At 38.6% G+C, this 22,753-nt stretch overlaps 1 protein-coding gene across 10 annotated transcripts in view; it reads right to left on the bottom strand.

The window, feature by feature from the left end:
* The window catches only part of MAGI2 (membrane associated guanylate kinase, WW and PDZ domain containing 2), a 763,738-nt gene that overhangs the window by 281,686 nt on the left and 459,299 nt on the right, over window positions 1–22,753 (bottom strand). For all 10 annotated transcript variants that reach the window (XM_074869887.1, XM_074869888.1, XM_074869878.1 and 7 more), the window contains one exon: window positions 22,453–22,572. In XM_074869887.1, the coding sequence (XP_074725988.1) occupies window positions 22,453–22,572 (120 nt within the window). The remainder of the gene's footprint in view (window positions 1–22,452; window positions 22,573–22,753) is intronic.

The following is a 22,753-nucleotide window of genomic DNA, read 5'->3' as shown; positions in this document are numbered from 1 at the left end:
GATCTGTTCCTGTATTACCGTACTGCCTGCTAGTGCGAAGACAGTCTGTTTTTCCAAATGATACTAAACACCTTTGTTTAAGCAACTGGATTCCCTGGCCCGACACTGTCTGTGGAGATGAGGGAATGATTCATTTCAGCCTGAAGTTGACACCTAGTGGCTGATCAGCTGAATCCCTCTCCAGGCTCGCCTTCGCTAATTAACTGGATCTCGTTAAGTAGACGCTAAGATGATGCTCCTATACCCTCCTCAGAACAGGCAGAGGAAGATCACCTACATTTCTTAATTTTTCCCTTAATTGTGAAATGACTGAAGACTAATCAAAATTTTTGTCACAGTAACTGGATTGGGAGTATGAAAAAATATCCCTCACAGCCCCCTCAACTAACATGACTGCATTGGCAAAAGCCCCAGACTGGACATATTTATACCAGGAAAGAACGGTTTTTGTTGGGATAGTTTATCTTATGCAAGGAATCAGTGGGAGTTCTGTCCTTATAAAACCTCTCTTGCTAACATAAGCTACATCTTTTCGAGAATGTTTTGCTGATTTGAATATATCAGCAAATATGTTTTAGTGTAAGAAGTCTTTAATTCAATAAACAATTAAAACAATTCAAGCCTTAATGCTTTTACTGTATAAATTCATTAAAATTAACTTATATCATAATCATGATTAATGATAGAAAAATATTACCTTATATGCAACCAAAGTTTTAATCAAACTCCTGACATTTTCAAAAGTATTGTATGTATCTCACAAATAAGTGTTTCGGTTCCTTCAGATACACTATTTTTTATCTTGTCTCTTGTAAGAAGGTTTTTCTAGTCTCTTGACCTTTTTGGAACCTTACAGGTTATGTCTATACATCCTCCTTTCTGTATCTTTCCTTTCTTTACTCACTTGTTTGCCTTTTATTCTGCTGTTGTCATTTTAGTTATTTAAAAAATGATGTTGTTTGGGGGAAAAAAAGAAGCATGTTTTCCTACTAGGGCAAGTTTGATTTGCCTGGAACCTAAATGAATTGCCTTGGATAGCAGGAGACAAAGTGCTCAGATATAGTTCCCTTTTCACACATATGTTTAAAATCTCATTTTACTGCTGTGCTTCAGAAGCAATATTATCTCAGCCTCATTGATGTCTATTTTACTGAACTTATTGCTATCTTAGTTTATTGCAATTGAAATCCTTGCTCTCCAATTATAGGTGAAAGATACTCATTTTCAGTTATTTACTCATGGTTCATGTGGGACTGTTCCGGAATGTATCTGTTGTGTAAAAATATATCTTAAACACAGATTTTCAAAAAAGTTCATAAGTTTTCTACAGGAAAAGATATTGCAAAGTGTACCACACAAGTACCAGAACAGATAGAAAACTGCAGAGTCTATAAAGTACAAATAACAAAAGCAAGAGAAAATGATCAATGAACTGGTGAAAACTGGAGTATTTGAAGATGGTGGTGAGCTGTTGATTACATTTATTAAGAAATGGTTTCCATATTTAGTCCTTATGGTTCTTCATAAGGCACCATTGAAGCCCTTTAGTTGGAAGAAGGCTGGGGAAGCTTAAAAGTTGCAAAGGGGTACTTTGTACCATCAAGAATCATCCCTGAGGAACTAATAAAATAAATGGGTAAGAAAGCTCCTCCAGGAATGACATATATTTGCTGCAATGAAAACAAGAACAAGAATGTGCCAAGGAAGGAGCCACAAGTCAGTGAAGGTGTGCAGGAAAAAGATCGCGTCAGCAAAGGACGAAAAGAACTAATTCTAGCCAAGAGACAGAAAGGACATATGCTGTACTTGATTTGACTTGCAAATACAATATATCAGGGGAAAATTGCTGGCATAAAGTAAAGTTATTAATAAGTCATTATAGCTGATATCCAAGCCCCGCTGGAGGTACAAGGAAGGCCTAGTGTGGAGTGTGAAGCTTCCAGGCTGCCTCTGTGGTCAGGGAGTCCTTTTCCCAGCCTTTTTGGAGGGGAGGACAGGCAGTCTTCCTGCAGGACCCCATTCCTCTGAGCAGCAGCCTTGAGTGAAGAGGCCGGGAGGACTCGAGCACCATTAACTTGATCTGTGCCACAGAACACAAGGACTTTCTAAATCAATTCTAATCATAGAATCATTTAATAGTTCAGGTTGGAAAAGACCTTTAAGATCATCAAGTCCAACTGTTAACCTAACACCGACAAGTCGACCACTAAACCATGTCCCTAAGCATCACATCTTTTAAATACCTCTGGGGATGGTGACTCAACCACTTCCATGGGCAGCCTGTTCCAGTCCCTGTCAACCTTTTTGGTGAAGAAATCTTTCCTAATATCCAATCTAAACCTCCCCTGGCGCAATTTGAGGCCATCTCCCCTCGTTCTATCACGTGTTACTTGGGAGAAGAAACTGACACCCACCTCCTTTCAGGTAGTTGTAGAGAGCAATAAGGTCTCCCCTCAGCCTCCTTTACTCCAGGCTAAACAACCCCAGTTCCCTCGGCTGCTCCTCATAAGACTTGTGCTCCAGACCCTTCACCAGCTCTGTTGCTCTTCTTTGGACACCCTCCAGCACCTCAATGTCTTTCTTGCCGTGAGGGGCCCCAAACTGAACACAGTATTCAGTGTGTGGCCTCACCAGTACTGAGTACTGGGGGATGATCACTTCCTTAGTCCTGCTAGCCACATTATTTCTGATACAAGTTTGGATATGATTTGCCTTCTTGGCCAACTGGGCACACTGATGGCTTAAATTGAGCTGCTGTCAATCAACACCCCCAGGTCCTTTTCATCATACAGCTTTCCAGCCACTCTTCTGAAGGCCTGTAGTACTGCATGGGGTTGTTGTGACCCAAGTGCAGGACCCAGCACTGAGCTTTGTTGAACCTCATACAACTGGCCACAGCCCATTGATCCAGCTTGTCCAGATCCCTCTGTAGAGCCTTCCTTCCCTCAAGTGGATCAACACTTCGGCCCAACTTGGTGCTATCTGCAAACTTACAGAGGGTGCACTCGATCCCCTCATCCAGATATTAAACAGAACTGGGCCCAATACTAAGCCCTGGGGAATACCACTTGTGACCGGCTGCCAACTGGATTTAACCACCTTCACCACAACTCTTTGGGCCTGGCCATCCAGCCAGTTTTTTACCCAGGGAAGAATACACCTGTCCAATCCATGAGCAGTTTGTCCAGCAGAATGCTGTGGGAAATGGTGTCAAAGGCTTTACTAAAATCCAGGTAGACAACAGCCACAGACTTTTCCTCATCCAGTAAGTGCATCACCTTGTCATAGAGATCAGCTTTGTCAAGCAGGACATGCCTCTCGTAAACCAATGCTGACTGGGCCTGATCACCTGGTTGTCCTGTACATGCTGCATGATATAACTCAAGATAATCTGCTCTATAACCTTCCCTGGCACTGAGGTCAGGCTGACAGACCTGTAGTTCCCCAGATCCTCCTTCTGGCCCTTCCTGTAGATGGGTGTCACATTTGCTAACTTCCGGTCAACTGGGACCTCCCCAGTTAGCTAGGACTGCTGATAAATGATTGAAAGTGGCTTTGTGAGCACTTCTGCCAGTTCCCTCAGTACCCTTGGGTGGATCCCATCTGGCCCCATAGACTTGTGTGTCTAATATGAAATAAAGCACAGATGGGATAGCTTTCTGTGTGATTTGTTTCCTGGAAAAAAAAAATAAAATACTTGCTGCTGTAAGAAGAAGTCCAGGTTCATTTTCTTCCACCTTATTTTATCTACTTAATTTCCAGTCATCCTACATAAATTTGTGATACCTCAAAGTTTTGGTTTCTTCCAGACGAAACATCCTGCAATTTCCCATCACTCCCAAAGAATATTTAATTTTAATACTGTCTTACTCCCTCTGATTTAATCTGCAAATACTCATTTTTTTTCAGCTTTTCCATTTACTTTTTTCAGCTTGGTTCCTCTTCTCCCTGCCTGTGATGTTTTGAGATGAGGTCTCAGGTTACATATGGCAACCCTGTCCTCATGCTAGTGAGGAGAGTGTTAAAGTAATGAAGCTGGTGGAGAGAAGACAGTGAGCACTGACTGGAAGAGCTGCAGTGAAATGACATGTTGGTAATTTACACCTTGGGTCCAGAATTCAAAGCATCTCAGTTCCAAAAACAAGTAAAAAGAAAAAAAAGCATATCAGGAAAGAATAACATCAGCATACATGCACTGATTCTAGGAATACTTAGAAAGTACTTAGGAATATTTTGGTAATAGACTGAAGAAATTACAAGTCAGGATGCAGGGTGGGAGAAATCAGGAAGGAATATGATCATTACCTCTTTTAGGATGGTAAAATCCAGATTAAGAAGAAAAATGATTTAAAATGGCCTCAGTGGATACAAATAGAAACAGTGGGTTCATGCTGCACAAAAGGAAATCTCCAGCCAAGTATCAGGAAGCCTTTTCTCACTGTTAGGATGTTAGATTACAGAGCTGTCTCCCAAGGGAGGTGGTGCAAGGAGCTTCACTGTATGAGTCATTTAAAATTAGACTGAAACAATGCACCTGCATATACCGCAGGCAACATAGCTTCATTGGCAGGCAGACAACCTCAATGACCTGACAAGCCTTAACCAGCTCTCCTTTCTATCATTCCATTTAATTTTAGTCTGTTCATGTTAAGGAAAATGAGAAAAAATAGCATTCTATGAAGCAGTCATGTATTCGATTCCTCAAGTGACTGATTACAAATGAAAAGTATGTAAATTATCATAAATATTCAGACATCTGATAGGTAAGACTAATGATTAAGTGAACTATTCTCTGGTTTGTGCTATTATTTAGGATATTGTTTTAAAGCATTTCTTTTCTCCCCCTATTGAAATGACGAGTTTTCCTTGCCAGAAGGTGAGCCAGCCAGGGGTAATCAAATACATAAACAAGATTTAGTTATACCTGCAATGATTATGGTTAGAGCATTTATTTTTGGACTCCTACTGATTGAAATATCTACTTTTGCAGACACTCCTTGAGCAATGCCAATGTAGAAGTAGAAAGGAAGATAGTGCTGATAGAAACCATTCATGTCTGAGCAGCAAGACATCATAATTTTGCTCCCCTGAGTTTTTCAGCATGTATTTCAGACTGAAAGACAGATACTCATTTGCTTTTCCTTCAATTCCAGCCATCAGGGGCTCAACAGAGAAAGGAGAAGATTTAGCATGAAGTTTTGGGGGAGTTTACAGAAAAAGAACACAGGGAACAAGTTGGTAATTGATTCTTAATCCACTTCTGCTATTGAAAGTCACTCTCCTGTTTATTATTCTTTACAGTTATTTTCCATGATTGAAAAGGAACTAACATATCTGCAATTATATGTTGCAGAATGTGGGAGCAAAAAAGAATGGCAAAGAAGAGTTCAGTGTTCTCAAAACAGGGATAACATTGCAGAAAACCAGTACATGACCTCTTGGACTAGTAGTGAGGATATTTTTTACATTTGAAGAATGGCAAATAAAATATCAATATTTAGGAAAGAGGGAAAAATATCCAAGAACACATTGGGCCATTATTCTGCCTCAAAACTATGTAGGGCTTTAAAACACACTTTGAAGAAGAGACATGGTAACCTGATCTCTCTTCAGTTTGAGAGTTTTACTTGGACTCTTGTATAGGAAGAGACTAAAATAACATGGTTGGTTCATCTTAGCAGAACAAGGATGAGGCAGAACACAAAGATGCTACATTTGTAAGGGGTGATGTAAGACTGAAACGAAAAATGAATTGGTACTTAAACATCATTTTTAATGCCGTTTTGGACATTGTAGGCTATCCTGTGTAGCCTCTAGGAACTGTTCCAGAAAAGTGCAAAACTTACAGGTCATGTGTAATATCTTCCAGTCCCACATGGGAACTACTTTGGATATCATTAATATCCAAAGGTATCTTAAAAATGGAAAGGACAATTAAGTTTAGGCCTCGATTTGCTACCAAAGCAAAGATTCATGTAAAGGAAATCCAGTACTGACATAAAAGTGAATGGTGTGGGCTTATAAGGCAGAAGGCAAGAAATTTTCTAGACCAGTATTTCTGGGATATTCTGTGACTGTGGGACAGATCTTGGTAAGTTTACAACAGCAGAAAGCTGGAATCTGTTTCTTAGCAATGATGCTGGATGAGGGAGGAGGTTCTTGTGGCTAAAGCATGTAACCAGAAGCATACAATGTGTGCCAACAGGATGGCCAAACTGAGAGCTTTAAACTAGGAATTACAGGAGAGGTAGAGATTCCTCAACAAGCAAGTGAGCAAACTGTGGATGGGATAGGCAAGCTAAGAGCCAGAGGAGATGGGAAAAGAAAGGACACAGCAATCAACAAAACAATGATGAAGTGGTATCACTTCAAGCATAGGTGTATAAAGAAGGAAGTACCTGTGGAACAATCTTGTGGGGAAAGCTCTTGAGACTGTTCTGGTGAATGAGCACGCCTGGGTGCTTCTCTGAAATACTTTGACACTAATGGATGCAGCATGGGGAACCAACAGGAGGAATTATAAGTCTATGTGCAGTTATAGTCAACGAGCTAATGGAGACATGATGGTGTAACTCACACATCTAGATTTCTGCAATGGTTGGATACAGGCTCTTTTGGAAAGACAGGCTGGGAAGGTGAGTGGAATGTTGACCTTTGTGTGAAACTGCAGCTGGAATGCCTGGAGCTCTGGCTGGGGACAATGTACTTGTGCATTGAGTTATTCTTCCCCAGGTGCAAAACTTTGCATTTCTTTTTGCTGAATTTCATGAGTTTCCTCTCAGCCTAATTCTCTAGCCTGTCCAGGTCCATCTAAATGGCAGCACAACCATCTGGTGTACCAGCCACTCCCGATTTTGTATCATCTGTGAACTTGTTGAGGGTGCATTGTCCCATTGTCTAGATCATTAATGAACATGCTTGAGGAACAGTATTGGCCTCAATTCCTGGGATACACCACTAGTGGCTCACCTCCAACTTGACTTTGTACCACTGATCACAACCCTCTGGACCTGGCTGTTCAGCCAGTTTTCAATCCACCATACATTTCACTTATCTAATTCATATTTTGTCAACTTGTCTATGAGGGTGTTGTTGGAAACAGCGTCAAAAGTCTTACTAAAGACCATGTAGAAAACATTTGCTGCCCTCCTCTCATTCACAAAGCTAGTCACTAGACGATCTGAAGAGGCCCCTTCCAACCTAATAATTCTGTGAGTCTGTGATCTTGACAATGACCGTTTAATAGTCTGTGCCAGACAAGAAAAGCAGACAGACTGTGGCAATCTTTTTGTCAGAGAGCAGATAGCTATATAATGTCAAAGTGGGTGGCACTGAGTAATATCAGGTTTAGTGATATGAGTAAACCTGGAACCTGACCCCTACCTGTCAGGCTTCTTTTGCAATCCTAGGGAATTTTAGAGCTGACTTCCTCTAAAATTATGCTCATTAGGGCTACTGATGAATATGGTAGCTCATCTCTGTATCTGTACCCAGTAGACTAAAACACTGATGCATTTCACTGTCCTGTTTGATCATCCACCCTGGAGTACAGTCCCTCTTCTGGGATCTTAAACAAGTCTTTAGCTGTAGAAGAGTGTTCACCTCATCTACTTAACACCTTCAGCACGTGCCTTGTGATTTAGTGCACCCAAAGTTAAGAACTGAAATTCTCAATATAGAGAATAGAGAGAATTTAATGCCTCTAGGGGGTGATTAAGAGCATTAAGCTAAACACTTAACATTTCATAGTGTGAATAACCTCTCAATCACATGCTGTTTTTCCTGGTGAATTCCTGATTCATTTCCACAGTGAGAATGTACAGAATAAAAAGCTCAGTGAAAAAGATGGGTATTCAATACTTATTTTTATCTGAATGCTGTGTGTCTTCATAACACATATCATGCAAACTTCTGCAGTTAATGAAGTAGAGGTGCTGTGGAGAATTTTTCATTCCCTAATCAAAAACCACAAATAAAGCATTGAAAGAGCTGGTTTGTTTTACCTTATTTTGCCTTGGTGTTTTATGTGGAATGGCACTTCTGAAAGTAAATGCTGTCTCACAAACAAACGTATTACTGAGCACCCTCAGAATGAGGAGTGGAAAGAATGAGATAAAGCAGCAAAGGAAAGTAATTATTCTGTAAACTGCAGTTCAGCTGCATGAAGACCACTATAAAAATATATCACTACACTTTGGCCAAACCTTTTTTACAAATAAAGATTATACTGACAAACTGAAAATTTATGGCAGTGCTGAAAATAGTGGAAACTGCAAACTGTAATTAAAACAACAAAACAAAATACACACACACACACCAGTTTTTATATACATTAACAGTGTTCTGTAACAACAATGCATTTCTAAGGAGAAAAACCTGTCTCGAAAAATTTACTGTCTATGTAATGCAGGTTTCTTCCTGAATCTTGCTTATCTCATCAGACTGCCACACTTCAAAAAAAGGGTGTCTTGAGATTATACAAGATGTCACCATTGGAAGACACTACATAAAAATTAGACTCTGTACAAGCCATTAAGGTAAACACTCCAAACACACACTCTATATACATAAGATGAGGAGCTGATGGAACTTTCAGAAACCAAAATGATTTCCCTAAGACATCAGCCTTTAATCTTATGCCTGGAGTGACTTTTTTTCTCCATGTGACTTTCACTGACAACATCACTAGTACCAAGAGTCAAAAATAGTTTAGGATGCAGTAAATTACTTGTAACTGCTAAAACCAAAAAAGCACACAGAATATAGGTAGAGACAGCTTAAAGCCCAGAAAGTCACAGATGCAGGCTCTGCTCCAACTGATTCAACCTAAGCCTCAGTGCAGAAGATAACACCAACTTTCCACCTCACAGCCCCTAAAAAATTCCTTCTCCTTGTTTCTCTGAGCTTGCACTAAAGAGTAAGGCAAGAGGGTTACTGAGCTGTAGTCAGCTTAGCCTCCTCGTGACACAAAGCACCTCCTGTTGACTATGTTCCTGTTAGAGGTTTCTACCTTACTCGTAAGTACAATCCCAGTAAGGAAAAGCAACAGCCCCATACCTCCTATGGATGGCTAAACAATACCTTTGCTTTACCCTAACCAGCCAAGCGTACTCTCCTCATCTCTAGGTTCTTCCATTAGCTAGAAGAACCCACCCTAACATTGACAGTAACCCCTCAATGTGGGGGTCGCAATGAGGTAGCAAAGGCTGGGGGCTGATACTGCAAAGGCACTGCCAGGTGAGGTTATGAAGGGAATTTGTTAAATAGTGTTATAGGGGGAATTCCTTCATTTCCATCACTTTGATTTGCTTCCTTTCTCTTTCCAGCTAAATTTCACCACTGAGCATATAATCATGCACATCTTCATACCATCTGGCTCCTTTCATATTTTTTATAGCTGAATCAGAGTTTTAATTTGAATTTTTGTCCATCAAGAGATTTTTATCCTGTCTCAGACAGAGAAGTAGAGGTTTTCCAAAGATAGTAACAATTTCAGTAGCCTACAGGAGATTTTATTTCTATTTCTTTTAGATGCAGAGTTTTTATGCTCAGAAGACTAGTATCCAAATACAGCTGGGAAAAATACAACAATGAAACCTGTGCTAGGGATTACCAACACAACTACTTGCAACCAAAATCTCCACAGGGAGGTTAGACAGAATTTTTCTCAAAGGACTCTCAATTATGAAGTTACAACAGCCAGCGGCTTTCGGTTAGGTCTAACCCATAAAGCAAACTTCTGTCTGACATATCCCAAGTGTCAGCTTGGTGAGGAGGATACTGCTTCCCTTGGCACATTCTCTGTCTATCTATCTCTAGCAAGTGAAGAGCTCCTTGAAATAGTGGTGGTGCAGGCTCTGCTCCACAGCATGTATCCTCTGCCTTGAGGTCTCTAACAGGCCTTACACAGACTGGGCAAGGGAGAAAGAAATACTTGCACCTTAGAAGTCTTTCAAAACCTTATCATAGAAAACTGTTAATGGGATATTTTGTGATAGTAAGCAGCCTGTGCAGCCTACTGTAATATAAAAAAGGTAAACTAGCTTGCTTTAAAATAATCCTTTTGGGGTTATTATGAACCAGACTGAATACAATTCTCTTTAACAGAATGTATTAAAAATGCTGACAGTAATATTGTTCCATACCAGAAGCTATGCTTTAAAATTTTTTAGGTGGGAATTAACTCTCTTAGTGAAGTTTTAAGCCGTAAAATCATTCAGCTTCTCCATTTGTATGTGGTTAAACTAATATAACATATTTCTTGTTAAACTGGGAAAGAAGGTAGCTGCGAGCTACACCATTCCCAGATCTTCCCAGTGATGGGACCTTCCACCTCCTTAGAGTAAGAGGACCTGTACTCCCAGTTGTAAGAGCCATTCAATCATCACTGTATTTGCCTATTTTTTAAACACTCATTCTGCCACTTTTGGCTAATTTACCAGGACCATTTTATTCATCACAGCACCCACCTCTTCTCCCTTCCTCACTTATTTTCTATACTAGTTCCACCTTCCCACCTGCATAACTCCTCACTCAACTCAGCATTTGCTTTTACCTTTCTTGTTCTTGCTAGCACCAGCTCCTACAAAATCTCTTTGTATCTCCCTGTTGATCCTGACATACCCTCTGGAAGAACTATTTATAACCACACCATGATGTCACCAACTTTATGATTTCACAGAACAGCTGAAGTTGGAAGAGACCTCCAGAGGTCATCTCATCCAACCTCACTGCTCAAGGAGGGTCTCCTGGAGCAGGTTGCCCAGGACCATGTCTTCTGAATATCTCCAAAGATGAAGACTCTACAACCTCTCTGGGTAACCTGTGCCAGTGTTTGGTCACTCTCACAGTGTTTGGTTTTCTGATATTCAGATGGAACCTCTGTTTCTGTTTGTGCCCATTGTCTCTTCGATACCTCTCTTTACCTCTTCCACAGCTCTTTCATATCTCTAAGTGTTCCTATGTACAGTCATGACAGCAATAAAATTGCTGGTCCATGGAGACCCCCTGCTTGACATTCAGCTGCTTTTCCTACTGACTGTTTTCAGCTATTGTCCTTCATCTCATGCTGCAATTGTAAATTCCTGAGGTAAAGGGCTCTCTTTTTCTCTGATTCTGTAACACCTAGCCAGTGGTTCCTGGTGTATGCCTGGTGTTCTCTGAAACCATGAAAATACAAATAGCAACAAGAAATAAGATCAATTTGGTTCTTTCATTTAAAGCTCCTGTAACCTTTATGCTTATTAGGGGCGCATTCATATGCACAGAGCCCAAAGGGAGAAGAACTGTATCATTCCCCTACAATCAACCTCAATGTCTGTGGAAGACCCTGCAAATGTGTCTATCCATAGGAAGAAAGGGTATTTGATTCCCTATCACCGATTTGAAAGTTCATTATTCTTATCAGGTACATCACTATGCAACTCAGAAGGACTTAAAGATTTTATTATTTTTTTTGTTAATTGTAGATTTTTCTCCTGGAGTCCTGAATTTAGTGATAGAGTATGTAACATAATTTGGGGGTGAACTAAGATCAAAGCAAGATTTTTGTCTTTGCATTCCTCTGATCTTCAGCAGCCTTGAGGATGCTCTAAACTAGGTCAGATATCAACATGCTGTGGTCATGGCTCAGTTGCATCTTATCTCTTCCTGGTGATGACTGAGGGAGCTTAGACTTACACTTAAATGAGTCTGGAAAGATAAATCTAAATCCTGAAAAGCCACTCAGTTTGCAGATCCTGTGGCACATCTCCTTCACCAATTTCAGTGCTGGTGTACTGAATATATTGCATTTTCCTTATGCTGGCATAGGTTTCTTCTGCATCAGTATGATCTTTTAAGGTTTATTCAATATTTTTGGCAGTTTTCGTCAGTATGCACAACATAAAATAACTATAGATGTAGGTCATCAACTGAGCTATTATATTGCATACTCTACCAGCATATTTGACCTTGATTTCTGATTGTATCTCCATTACTTTTACTGGAAATACAAGGGAAGCCTTCCATTGGCCAAAAAACCCTGCAGATCTACTTTTTCTTTCATCTACACAAGGTAAAACATAGAGTAATTATTTTTTTAAAGTGTAAACCCAATATACGGATTTCCCTACGCTTGAAAGGTTTTGTTTGTTTGTTTTTAATATCTTTAAAGTTTTTTTGTTTTGTTTTTAATCAGAAATGCCTTGCTTTGAAACACCAGCACTTCTTTTAGTGCTTGGGTTTTGCTAGTCTTTTATCTTGTTTTAATTAGCTCACTTGGGAAGTAATGTAACTCTATTGCAGAAAAAGCTGTATCAGTAGCTGGATCCTTCTTTTCCATTAACCATACAAGTCCAGGCCGTCTTCCCACACTTATACTGCATTATTCCACACTTGGTGCAACCTGCTTCTCTCAGTGTCCTTCATTATCTTAAGGTCACCTTGACAGGAAGCAACCCATTCCCTTGTTTTGTGCCAGCAGACAGCAAGATCCACACTTTTGTTCACCTGTCTGGAGTTCACCACAGCAGCCATGACCAGGGTTGCATGCAGTACTGCAAAGTCCTAGAACACCTTGCTATTGAAATAGAGGAATCAAAGAGATTTCAAAACACCACAACTCCTCCCAAGGCCGTAGAAAGGAATTTTTTATGTCTTGATGTAAAGCAATTTCTGCTGAAAGAATAGGAATACAAGAAACCACAACCCAATCCTTGCTAGAATAGAGAAGTCCTATTGTGTTTTTATGGAACATTGTGCAAACAAGGAAAGACTCTAAGGGTCAGCTTTGCTCCAAGGGAACTTCTCAATATAGATGTGTCAGGAAGGCAGAAGTGCAGGCAGGCAACTAAGGAGAAATACAGCAATGTTTCCTGGATACACAGGTCAGAATGAGGAAAGCCAAAGAACAGCTAGAGTTGAAATTGCTGAAGGACATCAAGGGCAACAGAAAAGGTTTCTACAGCCACAGCAGCCACAAAAAGAAGACCGGGGAGAACATGGGCTTGCTACCTAATGTGGTAGGTGACCAAGTGATGTAAGAAAAAGGATAACTTAGTGAAGGATTCAATGTCTTCACTCCCTCAGCCTTTACTGGCAAAGTCTGCTGCTCATCCCAGGCCTTCCAGGTCTTTGCTTAGACTGGCAGAGACAGGTACTACTCATGGTACAGAAGGATCAAATTAGGTACTAATTAGGCCAGCTGGACATATACAAGTCCATAGGACTGGATAGGATGCATCTGAAGGTGCTGGGAAGATGAACTGATGTTGTTTTGGGAACACTCTCTATCATGTTTGAAAAGCTGTGGTGATTAAAGGAACAAAGACTAGAAAAGGCAGTTAACACTATCTTCAAAAAAACCAAGAAAGATTTAGGGAACATAGTCAGAAAAAAATAATCCTTTGATTAATAGAAAGATGTTAATAGGAAGGCATTATGGAAGTTTTAGTATACCTTGTCTTTAGAAAATAAAACTGCTTCAATATTTTTTGAAAATTCTGAGGTTGACAAAATGGAAAGACTTGTAGCAATTCAGATTTTCTCCATGTGTTTTAAGAAGAACCACCCAAACACTTTTTGGACTGCAGTTTATGGTATTTAGCAAAATAGTATTTTCTACAGGAAGGTGATTGTTTCTCATCTGAAGCCAAATAATAAGGAATATCACAAATATAAATGTGTAGTATTCATCCAGAGGAACTTCATAAAGACATAATAACGTGATAATTGCATGTAAACTGCATATGATATAACAAACATTGTGTCTTTCCAGCATGTATTAAGAAAGGGAGATCTCTGTAACTGAGCAATGTAGCTAAACTTTTCTCCAGAGAAATGACATGTCATTATGATTTGTAATTTGAGATGTTAAATTCTTTAACATCTTTTGTAATAACTACAGATAAATGTGCCTTATCAGTGTGATAGTCTGATAGCTCAAGCTGTACAGAGTTTGACAGCGTTTTCCTAATACAGTCTGCTTTTAAACTAAAACAGCACAATACATACTACAGTTGAAGTTCAGTTAGAAATGTATCTGAAATGCGCACATTAACTGGTTGTGATCTGTTTTATTAAAAAAACCCCACGGTCAAAACCTAATGTGTCAAATAGACAGCATTAATAAATACTATACTGAAGTAGATAATACTATTCTACAGCCTTTAATTAATCCCTCTAACTAATACAGGAACATTTCTACTAATAACTACTTTTAAACTTCCTGAGAGATGAAACTTAGATCTCCATCTCTGGAGGTTATTCTAACATTTAGATCACATCAGTAGGAGAACATTTGTTCCCCATATTAAATCCAAATGTTCACCTTTTCCAGATTCATCACATTAGGCCTGGTTACTTATTCGCCCAACTTTGAATTACCTTTATTCATCCATTGGGTTCACACATTTTAAATTCTCTGAGCTCCTCAATCATTACTCAACAAAGCTCCATCTGATGAGTTTTCTAAATTTATTCCCTACAGCTCTCCTGGTAATTTGCATTACTTTTGTCTGGACACTCAGTTTGTTAATACCTTTCTGGTAGTGACTGTACAGAATTGTAAAGAATAGGGCAGGTCTTGGGCTGAACTGACACACGGCCAACTCAGCTCAGAAAAAAGCAGTGTTTCTTGATTTCTCTGCAGCTGAGATTCTCTTGGTGTTGATCTAGTTTTGATACAAAATAAAGTACATTGACAGTTCTTTCAGTGAGCCTGTTTGAGCAGAAAGGTTTTCAGGGGCACACAAACCCATAAAATATGTGCTCTGTGGCAACTCGTCCCGCTCTACATCCTGGTAACGCACATAAGCAAAGAAGTTTTTTGTGCCTGGGGAACATATATCCAATTTCCTTAGGAAAATTACCAGCTGATGTAATTTAAAGCAACCCTGAGCTGACAATAAGTTGCTGATTGTGGTAGCCACAGAATCTCGAACAGAACACAAATTAGATGAATTGAATGCCCATGAACATTTCTTCTGAGCTACACAGCACCAGCCAGCAGAATTATGGTCCTACCAAGCCATATGTGACAGTGGCTAGTCTCTGACCTTGTGCCTGACACAACTGGTTGAAAGAGGCATTGCACATTGACTCAGGGAGAGCACCAGCCAGCACCCTGGAATGGTCAGAAACACCACTCTGGCCACCTAGCACCCTCTACTTAGGCAGCTGAGCTATCTGACAGGCCAGGCAGGGAGTTCAGTCTAGCAACTGACTGCATCACAGCTCAGTCAAGCGCAGCCCAATCACAGCCTACTCAGCCCCCACACAGATCAAGTCTATCCATGGCCATCCTTGATACAACCATCTACTGGGCAGGGGCTCTAAGCAGAAAGATGCTCCTGAAGACAGAGACAATTGCAATGGGTGTTGGTTTTCTTTGAGCTGAACCCTGTTAGAAGCCATGGAGAAGCTGGTGATCTCTTTGATTTCTCTGGAAGTGCACAGGATGAAGGAGGCATCACATCTTTGCATCAGGATGTTGTGTGTTTAAAGGCAGAATGGTTCCACTCTTCTAATTTCACACATAAAACTGTAGTCACATAAGCTTCTACTTTTTGGATGCCTGTGGGAGGGGGTTTGGTCTATCCTGACACACGTGGCCCAAGTGCCACTTCTTCATGCTATATTATGATGAACATCTGCATGTCACTTATTGCTTGTATCCTTGCAGTAGGCCAAAACTGACTGTATCTTCCATATTTCTGAGAGAATAGTATTTGTCTGTTATAATGGCCTGCAGCCTCAGCTCTCTGTAAGCTTTCCCCAGCTAGCAGCTTGGTTGAAGTGCCACCAGTCTGCTATGGAGGATGGTGACCTGCTGTGGGACCCACATGGGGGCAGCAACCCCCTAACCATAAGCTTTATTGCAGAAAAGGGGGAAAAGCCCAAGCTGCAGGAGTGAGAGAACCACAGCAGGACTGTGGACTACTGCCTCACCTGACAGCCCCGGCAGCAGGAGGCAAGCAGCATCACTTGCAACAGTTAGTGTTTTGATGTCACCAGTGTTCCTGTCTCTTGATGCTAAGAAGAAGGCCTGATTTCCTAAGATAGTAGCAACCACAGAGCAGGAATACCACAGTTATTAAAGTATTAAAATAAGGAACCTCCAATTCACAACAGAGAGGGATACTTTCTGTCACACTAATCCTACATTTCAGCAAGTTTAAAAAGGCACTGCAGAAGTTATGAAAGTCACTCTTTATATTGCAATAGTATGATTTTTAAAAGCAGTTGTTTTTCATAAAAAAGGGAAATCATACTTATTCAGTTTTGATTCCTTCCTTATTACTTCCCTGAGAAAATGACAACATATTTAAATAAACTTTAAAAAAAAAAAGAAGTAAATATGATGTTTTGTGCCTTAGAATGCATTAACAAATGTAAACAGGATTCCTCATACATGTTGATATATCCACTAGCATTACATTTTTGAGCTTCTGAGCATTTACATTTTTGAGGGCTCTGTTTCCCACTTTATTTTTTAAGAAAAAAATAATTAGTTCTTTGCATTTCATATTTAATGATGAGATTCAACTTCCTCCTCTGCCCCAAAGGTAAGGGAGGAAACACAACAAAGCCTGTAAAATAGAACAGGTACAAAAACTCAATCAGATCACGAAGTCACTGACTCTGTTTAAGATTTCTTCTCCTATTTTTTGACCTAAATGTTGATATACTCACATTTACATGTTCTCTGAATGCAGTGATGAGAAGTGGACATCATATAGATATGGGATCTACCACTTCAAGAGGCACTTCCAACAGGAATGTGATGTTTACTATAAAGTATCTCATTTCATTTGTCTAAGCGCTTGAAAACACTTTCTGCTGTTAAAAGACATGACTTTTGAAGGACTACTTCCATTTCTATCTCTATATATATTTACCCTCATGATTCCTTTGTTTACCATCTTAAATGTTTACCATTTTAATTACCTGTGTTTAGGTCTTAGGAGGGTAGTATTTTATTATCTTTATTTTGATTCCTTTCCTTTGTATCCCTCTGCTGTAGAGTGTTCAGGACGTCCTGCTCATAAGGGAATGCTACACACAGAAAGTGGGTGGAATTTTGAATTCCTTACAATTTTTTTACATGGAAGAATGGAATCAAAACTACTGAATCAACACCACCTCTTTATAAAACCATTGTCACCAGAATGCAGTAATTAAAAACTCCATTGCCTACATGGAGCAGTCCTTAACTCATATTTTAAATTTACAGATAGTAAAATGAAATGTTAATTGAAAATGTATTAGCTGAACAGAAAGGTTTAGATCATTAAGAAGGTTTTAGGCTAAATTTGGCTTAAGAGATGAAGTGACAGCCTGTGTAAAAATGTATGTCTTGGGTATGACGACTCTCTCCAGGTGAATGGAATCAGAGCACCTCCCAGTTTTGTTTACATGCCAGTGTGTGGGAAGAGTCACAGGCAAGACCTCAGCTTCAACCCACATTCACTTTCCCGGAGCAGCTCATGATAATGGTGAGTCAACTGAACACATGTAAACTGACCCCTTAAAACTATTCCTAAAACAACTATAAGTTTTGTGTCCTCAAATAAATAAGTAATGCAGAACACTAAGGTTTTACTGATGGGATGTATTCAACCTTTTTGTAAAATACTTAATAATTACAGAATTCTGGAATATTAAGAAAATTCCAACTAACATTCATCCTTCTGTCAAATCATACTCCATCAGTAAAAAAAAAAAAAAGGATGAAATTCTGTCTCCATTTAAGCCAGCTGGAATTTTACCAAGGGAAGTCCATGATCATGCAAGTGGTTAAAAAGCTTCAGTGAGCTTTGAATTTTAACCAGTGAATGAATTTGAGATAATTCCAAACAATCAAATAAATGATAAAAAGTGGATTTTTGACTAAATAAATGGCACAATAACTAAAATGATTGCTTTTCATTGGATAAATTAAGGACTATTCTTATATTAATAGTGAATAAGATATCTTTTATAAAACAACTGTTATGGAGCTCTTCTGAGGCAAAAGAAATTTGATAGAAAAAAGAGGGTCCTATTTAGTACATTTTTCATAGGTGTACTGGTTGAATTAAATTATTTTCATAATTTTGCCACATCTTTAACAGTTATGAACAAGCTTTTCTATGTCTGCGTTTCTTACAGAGTTCCTCACTGCTAAAATCCCTCTTGCGTTTGTGTATTTGAAAAACATTTATGTCCTTATGGATTATCAACAAACACATTTCTTTTTCTTAGAGTATTTATACACTGAACAATTCTTGTTATTTTGGTACCGCTACTGCATATACTACTTTCAAAAGGCAATTCTACCCAGAGCATGCATTACTCTTATATTCTTACATTATTAATACTTCATAATGATCTCTTGCCATAACCTTCAATTATGTGCCATAACATATCTGGGTTTTGGAAATAATATTGAAGTTGTTACATTTCTGTTTATGAGCATTGGCATTCTTAACCAATATACATTTCAAGTACATTTTCAGTCTACTGATATGTTGCACTGGCTAAGAAATTTTGCTGATCTAATAAGGAGATGGGAACAGCCTCTGAAGTCAGTGATCCATGAAGTCTCCATACAGGTTTTGACATATCAGAGAGATGACAGCATACTGAGCCAACCCTCCTACTGGAGAAGCTGTAAAAGACAGCACACACATATACACACAGTGTCTGTTCATCACAGCTTGGTTATTCTGTGTTTTATAGATTTGCACATATTGTGTCTATTCAGAGACCATCTATGAACTTCATTCTGGAAACCGGGAAAGGAATGTGGATTATTCTGCTAGGTCACATCCTCCTGTGCTACACGAGTCTGCATAACAGAGGCAGGGGGCTTTCACTCTGCACAAGAACATGTCCTCCTCTGCTACAGAACTACACTTATTTTACCTTATCTCAGTATCTGTGTTGGAAACAAGTTTTATCTCCAGTGAAGTTATCATTCTGGGCCAAATCATAATTCCTTTAATCAGTACAGTAATTTGGAATTCTGCTAAAAGGAAATAAAGTGAAACCTGTAGGATCTGGCTGTGCTATTATACAAAGACTTCCAAATAAATGAGTTTAGTGTGCCTCAGGCAAACATTCTCTGACCCAAATAGCAATGCTTTGGTGGAATTCACTGAAATTTTATTACAAATTCAGAACTCAATGACAATGTCACTGAAGTTACTGTGACTTGGACTGTTAATCTGAGTGAGAGTGGAAGTAAGCCTTGTATTCTTCTTTCTCTCATTCTGCATTGAGTAGTGTCACCTAGATTGCCATGGAACTTTACCACAGGTGAGCTGCAAAACATGCAACAACTATTTATGTACCACTATGTATATTTAAAATAATTCATATCTATAAAAATGGCTTGGTATTTCCAGCAGTTGTTCAAAAAGGCATAAATAGAAAAGGTCAAAATAGTAATAGATTTAATCCTATTGAAACTAAATATTTTCATATTTGCAAAACTGGTAAAAAAAAAAAGATTTGTAGTTTTTATCATGAACATTCTGTTGATTTTCTACAGCACTTTGGAATACTACAGTCATTCACAGTTGTCACAAAATTGGTAGACGAAGAAAGGCATATTCAAAGCCTAAGTAGTAAGGAGGTCAAAGAGCATCCTATTTTTAATTCTGAAGTTTTATAAATTAAAAATCTATTTTAAAATTTAAAAAATAATGTGTGCTTAAAAAAAAAACCAAAAAACTACAGAACTATACTTTTCTAAGAATATATACTGGTTTCGCTTTTAGATTATACCCTGTCCAGGCTAGAATTACAACTATTATTTGCTTGCACCAGAACAAAAAGCTTCTGTCTTTACTGGTTTTCTCATTATTATGAGAAAATACCCTCCCTCCCAACAATACTGAATGTTATAATGAACAATACAAAGACTCAGTATCAGGTAAGTCTCCACTTGGCCTCCTTCTCCTCTGGTTTACCTGGATTTTTCCTATTCTCTTCAGAATTCATAAGAGTAGAAGGTAAATGGACTGAATCAACCCTTCTAGTCAAGATGTGGTGAAAAACAAAACACATACACAGATTCTGTCATTTTATCTCAACTAAATGAGAAATCCCTTTTGTAAAACATTTTTCTGGTAGAGACGAACTGGTACATAGTGACCATGTTTAGCCAATCGGCACAGACTGACTCAGCTAAACTATAGAAACTTAATTAAATACAGAAATTTTTTTTTCAATACAAAAAAAGAAATAATAAAGACATCTGAAGACCTATCTATTAATATTGAGAATCGTTAAAAAGAAGGCTGATTTGTTTCAGAGGCCTGATAACCAGTGTGGATAAGGAGAGAAAATTAATCTCTCAGAAGATGCATGCTCACATAAGTTCCTTGATCTATGGAAAGATTAAAAAATCATCTTCTCTTAGCAGAGGGAACTGAAAATTTCGTTGCTTTGGTTGGTATAATTGTCACCAGTAAACTTAATCACTGAAGACTTAATGTGCTCAGGAAAACCTGTGTTGGAATGATTAGCAAAATCCTTCCCTGAGGAAGGTACTACAGTCATGACGAATTAATCACGAAATGGAGGGTGTAACTTTGTAAGGTCATGCCCAAACGTCTTTGTATGAGAACAGAAGAAACATCTGTAAACTAGATATATTTTCTAATGTGTTACCTATTATTTGCCATAATAAATAGACAGATAATATATTATCTATTATTTGTCAGAATGCACATCTGGTGATTGGGAAACCTGGGAATCAAAGACAGGATTTAGCAGAAATTGGCCTGTTTATTTTGTTTTGCATTTAAGTTTCTGATTTCTTGGCCTCAGTGAACTTGTCATCTGTGATCAGCAACTGACGTGACAGTCATTTCATAGACACGACTTTGGACCTCTCTTCAGCTAGCTCCTCGGCCAGTTTAAGGAGTTATGCAGACTTCCCCAACCAATAGTTCACTTTGCTGTCCACTCAGCTCTGGTAGCTGCTATTAAAAGACACCTCTCAGTATCCCTCGAGGGAGAGAACAGCACTGTGAATTAATTTACCCTAGCAGTTCAATCTCTATAAACGTGCTACAAACTAATGAAATTACACGGTCAAGCAATGACAGACTTGTGCTACACTTAAGCTCCTTTAATGTTAGTTTCAAACACCTAAGGTAACAAAAAGATACTTCAAGAAAGGCTTGTTATTTAATGAATCTCTGATAAATGTAAAATTGTGGTTGTGTCCTTGTATTTATGTTTAGCAACTTCTATCATTAGGTGTCAGACAGTGGGGAAAATAGTAGAAAAGGAAAAGACGATATATTTTCTTTTATTTGACCTTCTGTAATGGAAATCTTTGTTACAAGTTCTGTATTGATATAACTCTTTATGAAAATTTATTTACTTTCCAATGGGTACTTTGTGCTGATTAGGTGAGAAAAGATTACCTTCCTTCCTGCTATTTATAACACAGCTAATGATTTTCTTTGGGGTGAATAGCTTCTTATTTATCTTCAGATGCTTTCCTTGACAGGGACAAAGTCAGGACAAAAAGGTCTTCATTGCTTCTTTTGCTACAAGGGAAAAATATGGGGCTGCTTCCTGTAAATGGTTCTACTTCCCCAGGTATTCTCTTATGTATGGGTCATATTTTTCATATAAAGGGTGTTCCCTGTCATTTTGAATATCACATTAAAAAGACCTATCCATTACTCAGTTATCTTAAATACTAGTGTATTTCTAAGAAGCATTTGGTTTAAAATAGTATAGCAATATTCTGGTTTTATTAAAATCCCCTGCTCTGTAACTGCCCTTCCATTTATAGTAGTTTCACTTTCAGGATAGTTGTGTTTTGGAAAAGGTTTAAAATCAGATGAATCATCAGTTCTCCTGGGAAGCACTGTTCTGCAATAAGCTGCTGGCTCTTTGCCCCATATACAGACATTTTCTAATACAGTCATTAGGATAGTTCCTATTCCTCTGTCACATTACAAAATTAATGAGTTCTTTTCAATAACTTTACAAAGCCCATAAGACATGACATAAGAAATCCTTCCTGTTTTACTTAAATAGTGAGGTTTCAACCTCTGATATAGATTGGTATTTGCAGGATCACACATGCAAAGGAGAAGTGTCAGCCTTACAACTGATTTCTGTTGTAGAGTTTGTTTGTCCTATGTTAGAAAAGAAGATGTTTGCTGAAATTCTGTGGAAATCTCCTCAAGTATTTGACATAAAGAACTAGTGTTTCTTTCCTGTAAGTGCAATGTATTATCCTGTTTCTCTTAACCAGTATAATATACTAAAACTACAATGAACCCATGTGCATTTAGCTTTTACATATGAAAGTATTTTCATAATTGCCATATGGCTCATCACAAATTTCTGAATACAGTAGCAATGACACATTTGTAATGCGATGTCCCAGTGCAATTCCATTAAATTAGAAAAAAGCATAATGGAAAGATGAGACAGATTTAGCAGTAAAAGCGTGCTTACCTTCATATGTTCCACTTTCTAAGAGAGCACCACTTTTCTCCAATTCCATAAAATCTTCAACAGTGATGAAAATATAGTCCACACCAGGGACTTCCCCCTCCTTATGTGGCCTTGTGGTGCCTATTAATAAGACAAAAGACACACTGTCAAGCACATGACCTAAATGTAGAATGATATTTTTGAAAGTTTTGGAAATTTTACAAAGTAAACCATTCATACAATACATTATATAGCATTATATATTCCTCCTTGTGAGGATGTCTTTCAAAACCATACAGCTATTTTTGTTAAAGCTGACAGA

Source organism: Strix uralensis, chromosome 5 (genome assembly GCF_047716275.1).
Source record: "Strix uralensis isolate ZFMK-TIS-50842 chromosome 5, bStrUra1, whole genome shotgun sequence".
Classification (NCBI taxonomy): domain Eukaryota; kingdom Metazoa; phylum Chordata; class Aves; order Strigiformes; family Strigidae; genus Strix; species Strix uralensis.
The sequence above is the reverse complement of the archived record's forward strand: the minus strand, read 5'-3'. Positions and strand labels throughout refer to the sequence as shown.